The 21168-nt window shown below is 49.9% G+C and overlaps 2 protein-coding genes across 2 annotated transcripts; both read left to right on the top strand.

Moving 5' to 3' along the window:
* Positions 1–1290: 1290 nt before the first annotated feature.
* On the top strand, positions 1291–7285 carry LOC112881866 (L-ascorbate oxidase homolog). Its single transcript, XM_025946765.1, has 8 exons — positions 1291–1697; positions 1802–1911; positions 4398–4668; positions 4786–4888; positions 5041–5386; positions 5537–5902; positions 6006–6084; positions 6709–7285. Exons 1-8 carry the CDS (start codon positions 1536–1538, stop codon positions 6919–6921), a joined length of 1650 nt encoding a protein of 549 aa, XP_025802550.1. The 5' UTR covers positions 1291–1535; the 3' UTR covers positions 6922–7285.
* A 1131-nt stretch (positions 7286–8416) lies between these two features.
* LOC112883187 (rab3 GTPase-activating protein catalytic subunit) lies at positions 8417–13135 on the top strand. The gene is made up of 13 exons (XM_025948448.1): positions 8417–8799; positions 8898–9019; positions 9818–9939; positions 10230–10417; positions 10495–10673; positions 10943–11284; positions 11372–11436; positions 11667–11715; positions 11798–11942; positions 12036–12123; positions 12208–12277; positions 12398–12538; positions 12616–13135. The coding sequence occupies exons 1-13, from the start codon at positions 8445–8447 to the stop codon at positions 12964–12966; spliced, it is 2217 nt and encodes a 738-aa protein (XP_025804233.1). The 5' UTR covers positions 8417–8444; the 3' UTR covers positions 12967–13135.
* Positions 13136–21168: the final 8033 nt, after the last annotated feature.

The following is a 21168-nucleotide window of genomic DNA, read 5'->3' on the forward strand; positions in this document are numbered from 1 at the left end:
GGCTTTTTGTTGGGCGGGCGGGGTGTGTGTGTGTTGGGGGGGTGGGGGGTTGGCCGCTACGCTACGCTACGGCCCCCCATCCCGCGGGCTTCTTTCTCATCATCGTCCCGTGACGTGCAGCTGAATCGCACGTCCGCGGGCCCAGGCCAGGCCGTAAACTCGCGTCACGCACCCAGACAGACTTTCGCGCGTGGTTTTTCGTCCGCGCGACCTGGGTCGTGCCCGCCGGTTGTCGATCTCTGCCGCTCACGGTGCATTGCGCCACGCGGGACTCTTTGGTTTGGCTTTAGTTGAGTTTGAGTAGTTTTATGTAATCGCTATTATAAAAATTCGTTTGTTTTCTTTTTTTAAATGACATAGCAGTGCTCCTGCATTCTACTTAAAAAAAGATCAGATCACATAGATTTCTATTTATATTAAAAGAAATATGCTAAGATAAACTAAAAGAAGTGTATATGTATGATAAAGGTAGCTTAGAAAGTAAAAGCTTTAAATGTGGAGATACCTCAATATAGAGATACTTTTTAATGACTTTTATTTTTATCACCTCATCAATACAGAGATACTTAAGTGAGCACTTTTATCACCTCATATTATGAAAAGACATGCATAACATCCTACATTTTTCGCATCAACTAACTTATTGATCATCATCGCAAAAATAGCATTTCGGTTATCTGAACCATACGAGGCTAACAATAAATTCCATCTTGATCTCTCTCATCACCATACAGTACTACTAAGTTCAAGCGAGCAAGTGGAATGCTAAAAATATTGAGCCTAGTCACATGAATTTCCATTTATATTCAAAAGTATATCGGAGAACAATCAAAAGAACGTACGCTTTATACAACTTTAGCCTCCCTACAAGCAAGAGACTTAGATATTGGAGTAGCTCAATGTTACACTACTTTTCAGTTACTTGGTACCTAGATGCTTCTAAGTTTTTTTAAAGAAAATCTTGATGCACATTATCGCCTCATATATTATGAAGACATAAGTAATGGATAACACTCTTCGTAGCAACTAAGATAGCACAAAATAACTCTTAGTTTATTAATCATCTACTCACATAGCCACTTCAGTTGCAGGAATCAAGCCAGACCAACTATAAAAACACACCTTGATCTCCCCCGTCACCATCCTTCCTAGTTCCAAGCCCTAGTCCTTGGTGCGCGTACCAATTTCGTGATCGCCTTCGTCCTTGCTCTGCTTGACTGCTTCCCTCTAGAACCCGCTTACATAAGGGGAGGAGGGGCGCCCACCCGACACCCCACGGGAGCAGCCCGCTGCCGAGGCCAAAACCCCCCGCACCACCTTCCCCTGCCGCTGCCGCGCACTCCATTCCCATCGCACCACTCCCCTCCCCTTTCCATCCCCTCCACGAAACCCACTCGCTTTTTCGAGCAAATCCTCTCTCACGCTGACGTCCCCGCCGTTGCCCTCTAGCTAGCGCCCATCCTGCTCGCGGTCAGGCCTCGGCTTGGCTCGTCACCAACCTTGGAACGCTCCCTGCAGCAGGCTCGCCCAGCGCAATGGCAGGCGGCAATGGCGCTTGTGCCGCCGCCGGCCGTCTCGTCCTGTCCCTCGTCGGCCTGCTTGTCGTGCCGCTGCTCGTGGCCGGCGAGGACCCGTACCGGTTCTTCACGTGGACAGTGACCTACGGCGACATCTACCCGCTCGGCGTCAAGCAGCAGGTGCGCTAGCTAGCTTTCATCCTGCTTGTGTTTTCCTGTCCGCGTCGCGCGGTGAAAGAAGAGAGGAGCTTTGGGAAGCAGCGGTGAATGGCCTGAAATTGCAGGGGATCCTGATCAACAACCAGTTCCCGGGGCCGCAGATCGAGGCGGTCACCAACGACAACCTCATCATCAACGTCTTCAACAAGCTCAACGAGCCGTTCCTCCTCTCCTGGTACCGCCCGTGACCCCCTTCCCTCCCTGCTCCATCTCCAGTGTTTTCTCACTGCATCTTTCTGATCTTCCCCTTATCCGCATTTACCACTGCTGCTCGTTCGTAGGTTGCTGTTAATTCATCTCGAAATAACAATGCAACTAGAGATGTCTGAAGCTAGCTACAATCTGAATGAAATCGGTCCTAACCAAGCAAGTCCTAACACCTGACTAAATCTGCCATCCAGTCTGGAACTCTGGCTGCAATCTTTTCAGTCTAGTAGTTGGAACTTGGAAGATGACTCCCCCTTACAAGCACGTAGAAGTCTGCCTGCGATCTAGAAGTAGGAGCAATAGCTTTCAATTCAGTCCGCCATGTTTGACATTTTAACTCCTTGTGCTCTGATTCCAGCAAGTGAATGGACGCTTCAGTATTTTTGCTCTGACGGTACTGAATGCACAATGCAGCCACAGCTCACACCCACACCAGCAGCTCAAGTGCTGGAACAGCGAAACTGCTCGAGTGCAGTGGTCATCAGATTAGTGGCAGTGAGCGAGCTGGTGACTGTACCTACCGCCCCCATTTAACAACGATCAGCCTTATTATTAAAACGGACAAACCCGCGTCGCCTACCGGTCCGGAACGCATGTGATGTCGGCGGCTCAGGCCGACGCCGCGTGACAACTCACGGCATCACTGGGCGGCGATCAGGATAGGATGATGCTCCTGTCTTGGCTCGGCTGGTGATCCTCCTGCCCGTCCTGGGGGCCTGGGCCAGGGGGACCAACCAAGCGGCAGCTGACCTGACGGAGTGACGAGATGCACGCCCCGAGCCCCCCGCATGCTTGGTGTCCTCGCTTCGCCGAGAACGAATATGCCCCGCCTGGTTCAGAGCGCCGCTGTAGCAGAGTCAAATGGAAGTTGTTTGTCAGCCAAATCCTGCAGCAGAAAAAAGAAAAGGGTCACGCAGGACAGAGCAGCCGCAACAACAAGAAAAAAGGTCCATGCACGAAGGCAGCGGTGCGGGCGTTCGGATCACAGATCTAGGCCCAATCTCTCCCCGTGCTACTTCCCGCTAATTCTTTTCTGGGGGGGTCCTGGGCTCCTGGCCGGGACGGAATATGTAGCAGTAGACTAGTAGTACGGAGTAGCAGCTGGCAAGTACCCCGGGCGCATCTCGTGATCTCCGGCCGTGGGACGCTTTACTACGAGCCCCGGCGGCCCATCGGCGGCCATGTGCGGCTTCTCGCGCGCGTGGGAGTCAGGGCATGCCGCCGCCGCGCCGGCTGCAGATTCGGCGCGGCCGTGTCCGTTTCCGCGGAAAGTTATGACGCCCTCACGGGCCCCTACTGTTGCCCATTCACCCTGCTCTGCCCCTCCGCCCACGTCGAGAGCGGATAGTGTCGGTGGACCGGATCACGTCAGGTCAGCCGGTCAGGCCATCCTCGAGCCCGCGACGGAACGACGACGACGGGCCGGTCCGGGTCCAGTCGAGCTGCGGCTGGGCGCCATTACTGCGTGACGAGTGCGACGCGTGACGGCGACACGGCGTACGGGTGCGTACGCGTAGCGGGAGGCGACGGATCAGCAGATCGAATGGCCGCGCACGCATGCCGTGCCCTGTCCCGGGGCGTGCAGGCGATGGCGAGACGGAAACCGATGATCGGCCTCCGCTCCGCTGGACTGGATTGCCTGGCTATTTGCCTTTGCCGCGGCTGGTGGCGGCCTGGCGGGGACGCCGGGACCGGGTGGGTACGTTCGAGTGGGTTGATCATGTATCGAATGGCACGTACTCCAGCAGTACCACCCCATCCTTGCTGCCGCGACTAGCAACGTGGTACTAGCACGTAATACCAGGATGCCGAGTGCCTGCTCTGGCCTTCCTCCTTCACAGGACACCCACATAGTACTCGCCGGAATTTGAGGTTCATCTTTCAACTCGCAATGGAAGTTCCCCGATGTCCAAATTTTAAATTTACAAGCGGATAACGGTTAAAAGAAATACTGCGCTTACCAATATTTTTGCTTTTTTAATACATTTGCATTTTTTCCATCGTGTTTACCGGTGACCTCTAACCTTTTTAGACGCCACACGGTTCCGCTTCCATCTCGTGATCCGCGTCTGGTGCGATGCTCGCGGGAACGATAACCGTTTGAAAACGCTTGATTTTGGAGTAGAAGCCGGACGCGGGAAAAAAAGCAACTACGCTTCCAATCAGGAACTCACGTGGCGCCTCCGACAATGGCGCCCGCAATCGGACGCCATGCATATGCAGCGCGTGACGGCGTCGTGGTACCCCGTGAGCACGACGACCTAGTACTGCTGAATTTTTCAAAAGAAAAACTTTCCCGCGCGGCAGTGATCGGTCGATCAGCTAGTAAACAACTGATGATCGGATCGACAACGCACTCGATCGAACCCTCAAACAACCACCGGGCGTCTCGAATTGGTTCCTGTCTTTCTGACGACGCAACTGACCGATCAGTTCGATGCGTACGTGATGCAGGAGCGGCCTCCAGCAGCGGCGGAACTCGTTCGAGGACGGCGTGGCCGGCACGACGTGCCCGATCCCGCCGGGCGCCAACTTCACCTACATCCTGCAGGCCAAGGACCAGATCGGCACCTACTACTACTTCCCCTCGCTCGCCTTCCACAAGGCCGCCGGCGGCTTCGGCAGCATCCGCGTCCTCAGCCGCCCCCAGATCCCCGTCCCATTCCCGCCGCCCGCCGCCGACTACACCGCCCTCATCGGCGACTGGTACAGGGCCAACCACACCGTGCGTCGCCGCCTCTGCCATCTCTTCTTCAGCTTGCTGCATTTCATGTACAGGATCAATCTCTTCTAGAGTTCTGACAGAGAATCAATAATCTGTTCTCTTGGACTGACATGACAGGACCTGAGGTACGTTCTTGACAGCGGCAAGGCGCTCGGCTTCCCTGACGGCCTGCTCATCAACGGCCGGGGCCCCAACGGCTACACCTTCACCGTCCAGCCCGGTAAGCCTAGCCACCCACCTTCATCGATCAGTGCATGCATTCCCCCGTTCTCTCCAGCAGAACTCTGAACTTCGCTGCCGGAGTTGGAACTGAACTGACCGGCCGAAGAACACTGGAAGTCTGAAACCCGGCCGGAACACTGACTGCTGCAGGCAAGACGTACCGCTTCAGGATCACCAACGTGGGCCTGGCCACCTCCCTCAACATCCGGTTCCAGGGTCACACCATGAAGCTCGTCGAGGTGGAGGGCTCCCACACCATGCAGACCACCTACTCGTCCCTCGACGTGCACCTCGGCCAGTCCTACTCCGTGCTCCTCACCGCCGACCAGCCCGGCTTCGACTACGCCATCGTCGTCTCCACGCGCTTCACCACCAGGATCATCTCCACCACCGCCGTCCTGCACTACGCCAACTCCGCCGGCAAGGCGCCCGGGCCCCTCCCCGGAGGCCCCACCATCCAGATCGACTGGTCACTCAACCAGGCCCGCTCGATCAGGTTCGGACTAGTCTTTCAGCCTGCCAGTTTCTTCAGACAAGTTTAGAGTAGCGTTTCGGTCTGCCAGTTTCTTCAGACCTGCGTTTCAGTCTTGCGTTTCAGTCATCAGTGAGCTGACTGACACGTATGGCGATCGGCTTGCAACCACAGGTGGAACCTGACGGCGAGCGGGCCGCGGCCGAACCCGCAGGGCTCGTACCACTACGGCCTGGTGCCGGTAACCCGGACCATCCGCCTGGCCAACTCGGCGGCGACCATCAACGGGAAGCAGAGGTACGCGGTGAACAGCGTGTCGTACGTGAACCCGGACACCCCGCTCAAGGTCGCCGACTACTACAAGATCGGCGGCGTCTTCTCGGTGGGCACCATCGCCGACAACCCGAGCTACGGCGGCGCCTACCTCCAGACGTCGGTCATGGGGGCCAACTACAGGGATTACGTCGAGATCGTCTTCGAGAACAGCGAGGACGAGGTGCAGTCGTGGCACATCGACGGCTACGCCTTCTGGGTCGTCGGGTATGAACAACGCGATCCACTTTAAAGGATGTTGAAATGTTTGGGATGTTTTTATATGTCAGATTAGTCTTGATTGCCTGATTGGATGTCAACTTGTGTGTAGAATGGATGGAGGAAAATGGTCGGCGGCGAGCAGGCAGGGCTACAACCTGAGGGATGGCGTCTCCCGGTACACTGTTCAGGTATGGTGCTCTGCTGTCTTCTTGATACGTCTCACTCTTGAAGCAGAAACTGTGTTTTGCTAAATACAGTATGCCGTTAAGAGTTTGGATGGAAATGATCTAGAATACTATTGCTAAATACAAACTATGTTTTGCTGAAACTTGGAGTCGGATGTGATCTAGAATATTGTTCGTTCAAAAATGTTAATATGCTTCAGTCAAGTCCTTTTCATTACAAGTCTGCGGCGCACTATAGAGGCGCATTATTCGGTTCACGCATCCAACTTCCCCGTTCAGCCGCCATGCTGGATAAAGATCTTCTAGAAACGATGTGGTGATGGATCCCCATCAGGAAAGGCGTGGTGTCATGCTTTGAAGCTGTGGACTCTGCTTTCGCCTGCCTACAGCTTTGGAGTGGCTAACGCATTTCAATCTCTTGCTGAAAATGACCTGTCTGCAATTTTCCTAGTAAAAAATTGCACACATCTAGATACTCTTAATGCTGCATTGTCAAAGAAACTAAAAGATAAAAATTCATGTTGGCAGTTTGACACATTCTGAAGTGGATTACTACCGACAAACTTTACATCCTCTTTTTTTTTTCTGCGCAATGATGGTAATTTCGTGCTGTGGTGTATCCATCAGGTTTACCCCAGGTCATGGACGGCGATCTACATGCCCCTGGACAACGTGGGCATGTGGAACGTCCGGTCCGAGAGCTGGGCCAGGCAGTACCTGGGGCAGCAGTTCTACCTCCGCGTCTGGACGCCGTCGACGTCGTTGCGCGACGAGTTCCCGATCCCCAAGAACGCGCTCCTCTGCGGCCGGGCGGCCGGCCGCCGGACCAGGCCGCTCTGACCCGCGCCGGCGGCGGCGGACCGGAGCTTGTCATGAGAGGATGACATGCATACACATTGGTTGGTCTGGAGAGAGCGTAGGCACAGAAGATTTACTTAGTCTGAAGAATTAAGGGCTCGAAGAAGAGTGTGACCTGAATGAAGGTCTGAAATGTTGCCGTAAAGCACATGCCAATTACAGTCAGATTAGACCGTGTAATACTACTGTTATAGTGTTGGGTTTTGTCTGCATTTTGCTTGAGTGATTCCTTTGTACAACGCAATTGTCCTTAGTGAGGGGTAACATGGGTACAAACGACATGTTCTGTAGCATGCATGTTGCTACACTGATCAGATTCTTAATAAAGTATCATATGCTTGGATCAGGTCTTGACTTCACTGGCATTTTCTCTCTGCTGTGTCACATGCTTACCATTACCAAAGTGCCGAGATGGAATCTTCTTCTTTTTATTCCCCAAACTTCGAAGTAATTCTGAAAATCACCAGTGCAATGTGCGTGCTTTCAGAAAATAGGCCACTCGCTGAGGATGTCGCCACGCCACACAAATCGCGGTGAAATCCTTCAAAATTCCCTTGAAATCTAGTCGTCCGTTTGACTGTATCTAACACCACATGGTTTTGCCATTACATCATTATCAGTGTTTGACAAAAAGAAGAGCTGTACCTGATGATCATGTGGGAAGGGGAAGAGGTCCCGATTGGAGTCCGGAGGAGTGAAGAAAGCTTCTACCTGCTCACGTGACGAGGAATTTACATGAATGAAGAAATGTTCAAATCATGTTGTCCTGCGGTCGGCAAGTGATGTAGTGATTGCAACAACTCCTTTATTTATTTACATTGAGGGGGAAAATATGTTAGGGTAACATCAAAAAACCAATTTGGATCGAGTTAGCCTTTATTCAGCCAGAAGATAGGCATTGTTACCTCTTATTGGTGAAAAAAAAAAGACGATATGAGTTGCACGCCACCGGATTCTTGAACTCGATGTGAGTTTCATAGATCTATTGATAGACAACATTTCTCACGACCTACTTGTGCAAGTTCTTGGGGGGGGGGGGTGTTGGGGTATAAGCAATCATTTTTTTCTGAATTATTTATGTCCTATAAAAAATTAATTGTCTTACAAGGCATCCCATTTTATCAGAATGACTCTTGAAAATGTAAAAGAAAGTATAACAAACCCATGTCGTGTCATTTTCTCGCACAAACACGTAGAGCCAAGTTTACTAAAGACAATAAGTATATCCTTTTCAAATCCGATTTTATATACATTCGATGAAAACAAACCATTACTTTCCATAGTATTATGCACCTACGACCACTTCGTGCTCCCATGAACTTCCCTTGTGTCCAGGACATATCACCATCAGCAGCTAGTGACCACTTCAAATATAAAGTATTTTTGAGGAAACTATCAACCAAAACCTATCCCTATAAATACACCCAATCTCGCTCAAAGCAAATCAAGCAACACCCAGCACGGAAACAGCTCAAAACCCCAGGAAGTCAAGAACCATAACATCCATGATGCCACCCCATCACGGCCCAGCCATCCAACGGCCGAGACCGACCGGATCGAACGGTCCCCTGAATTTCGCCCAGAAATTCCACCCCTGCCACTACCAAATCCCGTTTTTTAAAATCAAAATAGAAGGCTCCCTTTCCCATGCTTCAGCTTCCCTTCCTCCGCATGCTCCCTCCTGCGCAGCTCCGGGTCACTGCCAGGTAGGCCCCACCATGCAGCAGCCGCCTCCCCCGGCCCCCGCCGCCGCGTCCTTCTCGTCGGCGCCGGCGTCGCAGTCGCTCGTCTCTCGTGCGCGCACGGCGATCCAGTCCGCCGCCGCCCGCGTGCTCACCGACATCAAGGCCGACCTCCGAGGTACGTCTGCCGTCGCGCGCCTCTCCCGGTGTTCTGCTCGGTTTTGCAGGTCCGAATCTGACGAGCTCCCGCCGGAGATCGGTTCTCTTTGGTTGCAGATGCGGACGGATCCGGCGGGCGAAGCAGGGCGCCGTCGCCGAGGACTTCGCTGGATCAGGAGGCTGAAGCGGGCTTCATGGGGCAGGAGCGGGACCTGAAGTCACCGTCGCCGCGTGATGAGGTATGGGCTCCTGTCTTTCGAGTCATCCAATTGGCCGCTGCTTCGCTTGTGGAGTTGTTCAGTCCGGTGCTCGCTTTGTGATGTTGGATTGGTGGTAAGTGGTGACTGACAAGATGGTGAATTCGTCGTGTCCGAGGTGGTGTGAAATGATCAGACTTGGGGTGCAAGTGTTGCTGTTCCAGGCAATTGAGCTGTTATTAGCTTGGGTGCAGCTCTGTTGTGGTAGCAGTGCCAAGCAGAATTGTGAAGTTCTGAATTGGACTACTCCGGGGGGCTAGAAAAGTTCAGACCTTTTGGTTAGTAGGCAGCTACTATGTTATTTGTTTGCTGGGATTTGTCAAACGCTCCATATTATGGACTCAATTGATGCACACGGTAGAGCTTATTGTGGTCATTTTCGGGTTACGAGCTGGGGTTGGGTTTGTTAAGTACAGTTGAAGGGAACATTCAGTTCTGGTGAATTGGACTGAATATTGATATTCTGGGAGCAGTCAGCGATGAATATGTATGGTTCTCTAATTAGTGTGGAAAACCCTTGTTTTTTATCCACAGTAGGCCTCTTGTTGAATGCTTAAATTTCTAATTTATGGCATTTTTTTTTATCGTGAATGTAAATTAGCTACTGAAATCAGTGGTGGAGCTTGATCAAAGCAACTAAGCCAGCCTAAGCAATTGAGCTCTAAATACTAATAAACAGTAGCTATTGTGCTACTTAATCTGTAGAAATTGTGTTTGCCACTTGGCAGGGCCATGGCCTCAACTAAGCTCTGCCTCTGACTGAAATCGTCGTGCTTCCAGGTAACAGAAACAAGCCCCTCAGGGAACGAGGATTGCTCCAGCATACCAATTGAGTCAACTTCTTCAACAAAACTGACCTTTCCTCCAGCTTCAGTGGTTAAACAACTGGTAGCTGCCATTGAGTAAGTTTGTGTACCTTAGCATAGTTATGCTATCCAGCTTTTCAGTTGGCCTTATTTTGTATTCTAAAGATATTTAACTCTTTCGAAAATAAGTTCAGTGCCATATTAAATTTCCAATTTTTGGAAACCATTTTCCACTTTATTTCTAGTGTACATTCAGTGCTGCAAGGAATCTGTGTCATTTTGCATTGAGCACATTCTTGGAACTTCCTGTTTACATGAATGTCTTCATTTAGGTTATTTTGCCTATTGTGCAAATGAAATGTACAAACAATGCTTTGCTCTTGTAGAAATGGAAAAAATTTCAACTCAATGAGTGATATGAGGTCTGCTGGAGACCAATTACTGAAAGAGAAGGGAGGCTTGAGCTTATCTGTTGTTAAATCACTTGTTCGACGCGACAGGGAAGAAAGATCGAGTTCTGAATTTTTTGGTGATGAAGAAACTCAATCTTTGATGTACTCTTTGTTCAAATTAGGTATGCTTTCACTCGATGTGCTGAGGATGTTTGTTTGCACTGTCATTTTAAATTATGATGCATAATTGTCTTTTCAGAAGAACAGTTTCCACATGATGGAAATAATGGTAACCCCGAATTGCTTCATTCAAGATCTCTGTCCAAGGATCTACAGGGTGCGCCACCTGGAAGTTTTATTCATCATTTAGCAGAGGTTATTGGCAGCATTAGTTCTGTGCACAAGATGGCATTCTTTTGGCAATCAGTTGTTCTTGAGGTGAGTATTATGCAGATAAATTGCCCCTTATAGGTTAGGAAACCACCTTGTAATTGGTGTGTCTTGGCAGTACCTTTCATACCGTGCAATCGATGTTTCTTGGCAATACCAAACTAGGCATATGGTTATACATATGACTCAGGCATATGGTTATACATATGACTCAAAACTAATTTGGTTTCCAAGAGAATAAGATAGCAAGGTACCGATTTATTAGATAAGAGTTATCAACTAAATGTAAAGACATTTACTTTTTGTTCCACACGCAGTTGAGGAAACTGTGGTCTGATTGGCAACCTGTGCCTCGAATGCCATTGGATGCTGCTCCGGACTTGAATTCTTGTTTACTACATCAGGAGATACAAGTCGTAAATTGCTGCATTGCCAGGAAAAAGAGAAGAAAAGCTGCAAAGGAGTCACTGGATTCCTTGCTAAAGCAGGCAAGCATTGATAACTCAAAACCCAGGTCCTCAAATGGGGAGTCTCCTGACAGCGAGATGTATGCAAGAGATTGTACTGGTGGTTATGTTCTTCGACTTGGTGCCGATCGTTTATCTGAGAACTTAACATTGCTGGAGACTGGTGAGCCTATCTATTCCCCAACACTGCAGGTAAGATACTGAGTTGCTTTACAGACTTGCTAATCTTTTATTATGCTTCCTTTCATTATTTCTGAACTTGTTCCAATCTATATGCAGGAAGGCCCTATCATGACAGCAGAGCTTATAAAAGAAACAGAGGAGCTTGTCTTACGGACAGGGAGGTATGTCAAGCTTTTTTTTTTCTACTACTGTGCTTGGCATGCCATAGTTAAATCTAAAACAGTTTTTAATAATGATCCACATATTCACATCAGTTTTGAGGGTATTGCAACCTGCTTCCTTTGCAAATCTGATCCTTGTGCAACGCCATCCTATATTTTCATTTCTGTCACTAATACAGTTGTGAGATTTTAAGTAATAATTTTTTTTATGATGCTTTGTTACCTCTCAGTCTCGGTGCCGGATGCTCTCAACTTCTATCAGATATGCAGGCTTTTAAGGCAAGTTTAAAGTTTTTCATTGCAGAGAATGCAAAGCTGTTAGACCAAACTTCCTAAACAAGAAATTCATTTTCCATAACAGGCAGCAAATCCAGGATGTGTCCTGGAAGACTTCGTTAGATGGCACTCTCCACCTGATTGGTCTGAAGATTGTGCTGCAAACAGTAACACAGTAGGGGAAGGCTCATCTAGACGTGGGCGGTTAAGTGATAGAATGCAAACAAAAGGTGATAACTGATAAAACTATCTCCGTCTCTCACCTGTGCTATAAGTTACCATGTTTCCTAAATGTTTTATTTTGAGGTGGCTTGGTTATCCAGAAGGAAACTTGTGGAAGGAATTGTGGGAGGCTGCAAAACCTATACCTGCTGTTGAGCAGACTCCTATATATGATGAAGATTTAGCAGTGTGAGTAGAAAATATATCGATAAGTTGTTGTGTTGAATCTTGATATCACTTGTAAATAATTCTTGAGCAATGTAAATCTTGCAGGGAGAGCATCTTTGATGCCTTGGAAGTTATTGAGCCATCTAAATTGTTTGAGCAGCTACTTGCTGTCATTGTAAGTTTGATGATCGCCCTTTTTCTTTTGTCTTGTTTTTGTAGCTAGCTGCCAAGTCTCGATCTTATTTGTCTTGGGACAAATTCTAATGCCTTACTGATTGCTATCTTTGAATACCAGCTTTCTGTATGCTTTGTGGCAGCAGAATCAGTTCTAGCAGCAGATGGCAGCCTGTCAAAATTATTCTACGATTGCAAGGACTACATAGTTGGCATTTACCAAGATGACATGTCAAAAGAGAAGCTAGATGAAATCTGCAAGGTATTCAGCTTTTATTTATGCATCTAGACATTATCATACCGCAGTTGAGGAGTATGAACACACTAATGCCATGGCAGGTGTATGAGACGATGGAAGCCATAGTAACCCACCCTGAAGAAGCTCTCCAGATCATGGAGCAACCTGATGAAAAATCTCTTGAAAATAAAAATCGTTTCAAGCTGAAGCTCAACTTTATGGCCAAAGATCGCCCACCACTCTGGAAGCGCGCACCAAAGGATGAGAAGAGGATGTCTCCAAAGGATGACATAAACACATTGGAGGAAAATAACACCAAGATATTCTCCAACCTTTTTGACAAGAAGGTCTCCATATTTTCTAAGAAGAATGTGAAATCATTGGAGGTGCCACCGACGCCACCGTCTTCTTCGCCAGGGCCGTTTGACGAGAGTGAGTGGACGATTTTGTAGCTGAAATTCCTGTGCTATTCCTTCGTACAACTTGTAGAGAGGTGTCCCAAAGATGACGGGGATAAGCTTAAGCTGTAAATACTCATGAACGTTTTTGAAATAAACTAAAAAAAGGTGAATATTTGAATGCAGTATAGTTGGCCAGGTAGATGTGCCTGAGTCAGAGTGACTTCTCTTTTGTCACTTTAGCCAAGACGAGAATGCTAAATAATTACTACAGTGCGCTTCATGCGACTTGAATCACTGTTTGCCGTTGGGATTTGTTATTGTTCTCGATCTAGCTAACAAGATGCCCTTGTTCCAGCCGTTATACTTGTAGATCATGAAACTCAAATTATATCCACAGGCCTCGCCAATTTGGTCCAAAGAAAAGTTGAGAGGGCTGATCATACTATGTTCGTCCTACTTCGTGGCCAGGTTTCCAGAATGCAATGGCAGCGACTTGGAATGGTTTTCCAGGCAGGTCTAATAACTAAAAAAAAATGTGAAGTGGAAAGAAGATGGCAGATGGGGTGGCGCTCAGAGGGAAATTTGCCGGTAGCATGCTAATAGCATTTAGGGTTCTGATCATTTAGGGTCGACCAAAAATTTGATAAAGTAAATTAGAACAGTATTCTACGTAATTAAGTTAGTGGGAGAAATGATCTAGAATAGGAGGACGCCGTAATTAATCAGCTGCTGACCCAGAAAAATCATTAGACACCCATTTTCATCCATGTATGTGTAGAAGACAGTGACAGGCAGCAAATTCACAGAGAAAAACAAATCAAATTTAATCATCAATAATGCCAACAAAGCAGGTACAGACCAAACAGTGGCAAAGCAGGCTGCCAAACTTACTGCACGCTCTCCCTCTCACAAGTACACGCAGCAAATGCAGGTAGCATCCATGCACAGCCAAACCATATGCTGGCATGCATGCTGTGCATGTGTACGTCGATCGTACATGGAACTGTAAATGGAAATAATAAATCGATGACCCAACAGGCGACGAACAGATAGGATGATAGATCCATGTCGAGCTCAGGGGAGGGTTGCTGTGTTGACGGTTTCGCCGGCGACTGTGAGGCTCGCTTGGTGGTCGATTACCTTCTCGCGCTGGCAGTAAACTGAGCCGGAGGCGACGGTCTGGCCCGACGGGCCCACGTTCCCGCCGCCGGTGACGCAGCTGTCGGGCTTCACATCCCCTCCCAGGCCGCCCTGCACCAGAGGCTTCTGGACGACGTCCTGCAGCACCCGGCCGGCCGCCGCCGCGGGAGGCACGACGGAACACAGCTGCACGACGACGCCGAGGAGGACGAGAAGCACGACGGCGTTCCTGGCCATGGCTGCCATCACGACCAGACTAATCGAGCTAGCCAGCTAGCTGCCCTGTTGGATCGGAGCTGCGCTGATCAGCTAGCTGCTGGCGAATGTGTGTGTGTTGCGCTTGATCCTGTGTGGATGTGTTTGTGGATGGTTCTTGCTGCGCCGTCGAAGGCTGCTATATATAGCCGAGCACCGGGGGTCGGGGGCCGATATTAAAAATGACCATCCGGTTCGCGTGGATGTATTGTTAAGTGACAAGGTCGTCGCTTGATCGCCCTGCAAGCTGGATTCCTAGTTTGTTGGGGCCACGATCAGCTACTGGAAGGACGGCCTTGCACATTATCTGATCAGGCATGTGTACTAGTATGTTTTTGTTCTCTCATTTTTTTAACATGCTGTTTTTTGTTTTTTTTTAAACGAAAACATGCTGTTGATAGGTCTTCTTGAGAAAGCGTTTTATGTTGGTAAGTGGTAACATCTCCACATCAAGGTTCTTGTAGCACCTTTTCTGTTCTTCCAGTTTCCTTCACTAGCTAGAGAGGGTGAATTTTGAAACCGGATGATCATGCGAAACTAAGCCAATCACGATCGTGAACCGGTTCGCATGGATATATGTATGTAGTTTGTCGCCTCATGATTGTCTCGCCAGCAGGACGTATGCAGTTTGTCATAAGGCTCGCTCCCTTAACTAGCTTGCACGTCGATCAGGTATGTGAGTATGCCCTTAGTTAATCGCAGGCGAATCAATTAAACTAGGTTTGGCAGGATCGGGAAGAGCTGTGAAGTTCAGGGGTTTCAATGCGACCTCCATTTCAAAATGTGATACGCTTTAGTTTTTTTCTTTAAGTCAAATTTCTATGATCAAGTTTATTGAAATACACCAGCAGGATAAAACTAAAATGTCTTATATTTTAGTATGAAGAGCATTTTGGGAAAGTTTTCAAGTATTAACTTCTACTTTTGCTTGATTTAGGGCAGCTCATGATCCCTTCTTATTCAAGCTGAATTTTGCGTTCCTCCTTTTGAATTTTGATGGTTAATGTCCTTAGCGTGATGGGCTTAAATTCAGTGCGAGGATATGGGAGTTCTGATGGGGTTATTTGCTGAGTTTGAATCATGATCGGCGTGCAAGCTTGTTCTGACAACACCACCAATGGCCACCGTACCGATGCAGTATACGTTTAAAGCTCCGGCGCCAAACTTCAACGACGATTAGTGGCACGCACATTCAGCCATTTATCCTAGAGTTCAAGAACGTGCTTACTACGACATGCTTCGGAGCTGTGCAGTGGCCCCTTATTTCGACCACAGGGAGGAAGAAGCCATGTGTTTGCTCGTCTGACGTCTCGCACTGTTTTAAGAGAGGAGAGTGATGGAGCCAAATTGGCAATGCAAAGATTGCTGCAGCTGCAGGGCTAGAATCAAGATGTACAGGCAACGGTAGGTTGTCAAGAAGGCAGCCTGACTTTGACAATTGCCACTGGCCTAGCAGGACGGGCACAAGGGCGGCGCTCAAGGCTAAGGCGGAGAGGCGACTGCCGGTAGTGGACACGTGGTTGCTGCGCAGGTTCCGGCAGCCGCCTGGGTTGCCGCGGAGCCGTCGCCGTGCACCGCGAGATGAAGACATGACGTGCACACCCGCGGCTGACGGACATTCGCGGCCTCCGCATGAGGGAAAGCCGCGGCTGCTCCCTCATCTGGGCCCCGACGCCGACGAATCGCGCGCCTCCGGTTGTGTGCTGAGGAGGTGGCCGTAGGAAAGGATCGGATACCTTGCATTTGGGCTCGAGAAGAGGGCGAAGCTTAGCCGGAAGCATGGCGGCGGCGGCGGCCAGCGAGGACGGCGGCAAGCCAGGAAGTCAGGGGTTTATTTGTAAAACTAAGGGGCCAATTGCAAATATTCGGATCGCGACTATTAATCGTGATCCAAATAAGGAGGTTATTTGTAAACTAACGGGGCCTATGAGCAAATATTCGGATCGCGATTATTAATCGCGATCCCAACTAGGGGGGTATTTGTAACTATCAGGGGCTGTTTTGCAAAACACTCGGTGATGGTGGCCATGGCATCCGGCGACGCCGCGCTGCAACCCGCCGCCACCGCTAGCCTTGTTGGTGTGCGTTCCGAGCTTCCCTCCTTAGATTTCACGCTCCCAGCTGCTTCCTCCGGTCCGCCGAGCGCTCCCCTACCGCGGGCATGTTTCTCGCGGGCGGAGAAGCTCCCGCGGCAGCGCCGGCGGTGGCGCGTGCTCGCGACCTGGCGTCTACAGCTCACCAGAGGTTAGCGACGGTGAGGGTAGGGTCCATTGAGCCAATAGCTCGCCGAGGCGACGCCCGTGCGTGGACGGCGCTGGCGCTGGTTGGCGACGTCTGTTCTTCACTCCTTCTCAGGCGGCGCGTTCCACTTGAAAGAGGTACCAATCTTCCTCCGTCACTTCCATGAACGTCTCAAAAAGTACTCAACAGGAGACAATAGCACAATGCCGATGAAACATTTTTGGTCTGTTCGGAATCGAAAAGCATGCATGTTCGTTCTCTGGTTACTGTGATGTAGCTCATGTCTGATCATTTTATCTCTGAACTTTCTTATGCAAGTGTTGGCTAGGATTTCGAATCCACGGACCATTGGTAGCTCAGTGATAGCAAGAATCGTGCAAGGGGGTACTTTGCTGCTGCAGACGGGTCGTTCTCTCAGTTGGTGGAAAACATGCTGGAGGTTCCTCATATTGGTGGACTGAGAATTGAAGAAATGCTCAATATGAATGTAGATACCATGTTGACAATGTCAGGGTACTTTTCAAGTGAAACGTAAGTTCCTGTTTTTGTAAAAGTTTAGCATTTAGCATTTGAGTCGTTGAAATCTTTTCAAGGGAAACATCAGTTTTTGTTTCTGGTAAAGTTAGCCGTTGAACCATTGAAATCCTGCTTCTGTATTGCCTTCAGATTCCAACAGTAATTTGGCTAGGAGGGAAAAAAACATCAGTAGGCAACAATACATTTAGCATAGCATCAGAGGGTAGCAATGCCCTGTAATTAGGTTTGTGTTTCTCTTGATGGAGGAGAGTACTCTTGAAATATACAATTGACAGCCTATCTGGCTATGCTAAATTTGGGCGGTAAAGTTCTACATGAAGAGTCTTTTGCAGCAGCCTCCTGGGTACCAAACATACAAATGAGCAGTCAAGTGCAATTCCAGCAGCCAATTCGAAGGCCAACAACAGGGCACAGAATTCAACTAGAAACACAGAGTGGAATAGAGCTCACAGTTGTATTTTGATTCATGTCCGACGACATTGTCCTGCTCATCCACCAAAATGCACCTGCGAAATAACCAAGCGGCATGGTCAGAAAATAAATTCAGGAATGACTTGAATATCACCAAACGCAAGCAAATAACTATAATTGTGTACTATAACTTTCTTAAAGAACAGTTAGGGTAGGCATAGCATCTCCCTGACAATGAAAAGCACTCAGACTGTCAGACATCCGGGACCCTGCTTCCAGTACCACTATTGCAGATCAAATTCTTGACTCTAGAACTCTTCACAGAAACTCATCCACTTATCAATCAACTAAACAAAAAGGATATCCTTACTCTAGAACATGTTTCCCTCTATAATTCTGTTATTTTACTGTGCTCCTATATTATAGATGATTAAGCTATCATCTGAGTTAACCATGAGCTTAATTTAGATTAATCCAGACACAAATAAACGGAACAGCGCCCGTTCAGAGACTACCCGGCCAGCAGTTTGGTGGCTACTAGCTGACAACTAGATGAATGGATTAGATGCTGATCGACACGCAGTTGCCGAATTGAACTGTTGCTGCAGGAGCGGCCGAGCGGAAGAGCTGCCGTCTCAGGAGAAGCAGAGCCGGGAAAGCTGTCTACATGGCCGCGCCGGCCAAAGAGCCTCGCCGTGTGCTCGCGCCGCCCCGACTGGAGGCTGGCCTGGGGAAGATGCGGCGCGGACGGCGATTGTCTGGCGGCGCGGAGAGGCGGAGGTCCCGGGCCGTGGCGCCGACATCGCCGGCTGCCGGGAGGGCGGCGAGGGATGCTGGCCAAAAGGACGGAGGCGAGGCCGGCGAGGCAGCGCGGTGGGCATGGCGGAGACGGAGGCGTGCTCGTGTTTGTTCGATCTCGTCACAGCGCGTTAGCATCGTTGCTCAATCGCGGCCGTGGAATATGAATCGAACGGCTACCAGGCAGCCCAGGGTGGACGGTAAATGAAATACCGCCCACCCGGTCGGTAATCGAAATAGCGTCCACCCCCTGGCCGCGGTCCACGGCGCCCAACGCCACCGCCGGCGAACCGGGAGTTGGCGACGCGAAGCTAGCAAGGGCAACGAAGCCTGATTTCGACGGAGAACCCTGGATCCCCTGCTTTCGACCGGCGGCGCGACCGCACGAGTCACCGTTAGCGTTGCTCCGCCGCCGCGGAGTGGGGAAAGCCGCCCCCCTCGGCTGTGCGCCAGGCGCGCCTTCATCGGCGAGCACCGCGTGTTCTCCGAGAGGCCGTGGCCGCACGCGGGAACGGCTGCGTCCGCGTCAGGCGCGTCGTGCAATCGTGGCGGATGAAATCGAAGGTGGGTGGACGCTGGACGAGCTGCCAGACGGTTGGCCACTGGCTGGCTGCCGCCGGTGTGGCTTGCGGGAAGTGATAAGGGAGGCGGTCGGGTGCCTCCTCCCGGCGTGGAGGTAGGACGCTACGCAGAGCGAGACGATGGCGACGAGTGGGGGCTGGGAGGTCGATTTGAGCAGAGGAAGTGAGCTGACTTGCCATTGCCATCCACCATGCCGTTCTCTGTTGGACGATGCAAATGTTTCTGATGCCTTAGCCAAACTTAAATTGTTTTTTATAAACTAAGAGCAAGACGCTCCACAGTAATAGCAACTGTCAGCTGAATAATAGCAACAAAAGGCTGCCGAATTAGACATTGTATGAAGTATGTCCTTTCACTTTCAGAAGCAGCAACAGGGATTGCATGAGCACGAGCCGTCAAATGAACCACCTACTGACGTCCTTTTGTGCATCTTATACTGAAGAATGACTGTAAGTTCTTTTGTGACTTCTGAAGACTCTGGCGATCATCAAGATGCTGCCATTCCGTTTTGTGATCATGCACACATACAAACATTGCAAAAAAACATTGCATTGCGAGCTGCAATCCTGACCAGCTTGATCGGTAAATCAAAAGCTGGTAACCATCGAGCACAGCAACCATCATGGCGTGCCCTTCTCTATTTGCGCGATGCACGCCACAAGATGCAGCTCACATCTGTCATGCAAGGGTGGCACAGAGCTAGCTTTGCCCTTTTGCAATGGAAGACTCTGAAAACTTCAATCTAAAACAAGATGAGTGTCGGGCCAATCTTCGTTTCAAATTTTAGCCACTAGCAGCCAGTTGAATGGGTGCGTATGTTGTCTCCCCTAAATGTTCTGCACTATCGATCTATCCGGCAGGAATGCAGGATAAGATATTGCTTTTTACACCTGTAACTTTTCAGGCAAGACACTTCATGCAGGCAAGGCAATATTCAGACTTGATGCTCGTCAGAATAACTTAATCCGCATTGAGCCGAGATCAATGGAGATAGCACACGAATTGCAACAGAGGTGTTTTGCTCCTGCTGCCGCCCAGAGCGCCGCTCCTTGCATGGCTTGAACAAGCCGTTGTTGTAATTTTGGACTTGTACTTCGCTTTACATCTTCTTCATGATATAAAGATACGCAGCTCTCCTGCGTATTCGAGAAAAAAAATTGAGGGCAAGAATGAGACCGGCAGAGCAGTAGTCTGCAGTAGCAGGTGTATACATAATCTCTCTGTATCTTTCTGAATGCAATGAACATGTGTCAACACAACCCTCCTCGCCGGACACCATGGGATGCAAGAATGACTTGCCGTGGCCGCTCATTGCTTCTCCCTCCCATCCAGTTTCCACACGCGCGACGCAACCCCATGTCCATCTTGTGCCCTGTTCGCCGAAGGACGATGAGGGCGGCGGATCGGAGATTCGGAGCCGCGAGTTGCGCGCTTCCAGCGTCCTAGCCGCAGGAACCGGCGAATATCCGGCCGGAAAAGCTGGTGTATAGGGTTGATGGCTTGATGTGCATGGGCCGGACCTTGGTCGTGTCCTCGATGGAGGATGCGGCGGCGGCCGGAGTCGGCGGATCGTCCAGAAGCGAAACAGAGGAGGACGAGGGCTTATTTGCAAAATATGGGATCGGTATTTTACATAAAGACCCCTAAATCGGATCGCGATTCATAATCGCGATCCGATCCAGGGGTATTTTTGAGATTAAGAATCATGTATTTTACATAAATACCCCTAGTTTGGATCGCAATTAATAATTGCAATCCAAAATAGGGGTTTAAATGAAAATTACAAATCCTATATTTCACAGAAACATCCCTAGTTTGGTAAAATTCCAGATCGGGCAACGCCGCCCGACGGATACCCGGGAGGCGGCGAGGGGGAGCAGACGGCGAGGAGCACGGTCTGCCCTCGACGACGACAGCTGCGGTAACCCTCTGGCGCCGGAACCAGTCGCCGTGGCGCCCGTGCCCCGCGCGACGCGGCCCGCGCGCTCGCGGTGCGGCAGCGCGCCCACGGGTGGCGCGGCATGCCGGCTGCCGTGCGGTCTGGGTAGTGGAGCAAAGTGCAGGAGTCGCCGCTTGCAACGGCCCGCGTCCAAGGAATGCAGAAGAAAATAAAGCTGCCGGATTTTGCATTGGTAATTCAGACTTCAGACTCGGTGCCGAGTCTGAAACTCTGAATACTTCTGTCCTTCCAGCCTTGACAAAATGCACGACGTAACCCATCTACGCAGGTATTGGCGTTCTGTGATGCTCAATCGGTAAACACTGATCAAAACTTTTTGCGTTTCCAGC

Source organism: Panicum hallii, chromosome 2 (assembly GCF_002211085.1).
Source record: "Panicum hallii strain FIL2 chromosome 2, PHallii_v3.1, whole genome shotgun sequence".
NCBI classification, from domain to species: Eukaryota; Viridiplantae; Streptophyta; class Magnoliopsida; order Poales; family Poaceae; genus Panicum; species Panicum hallii.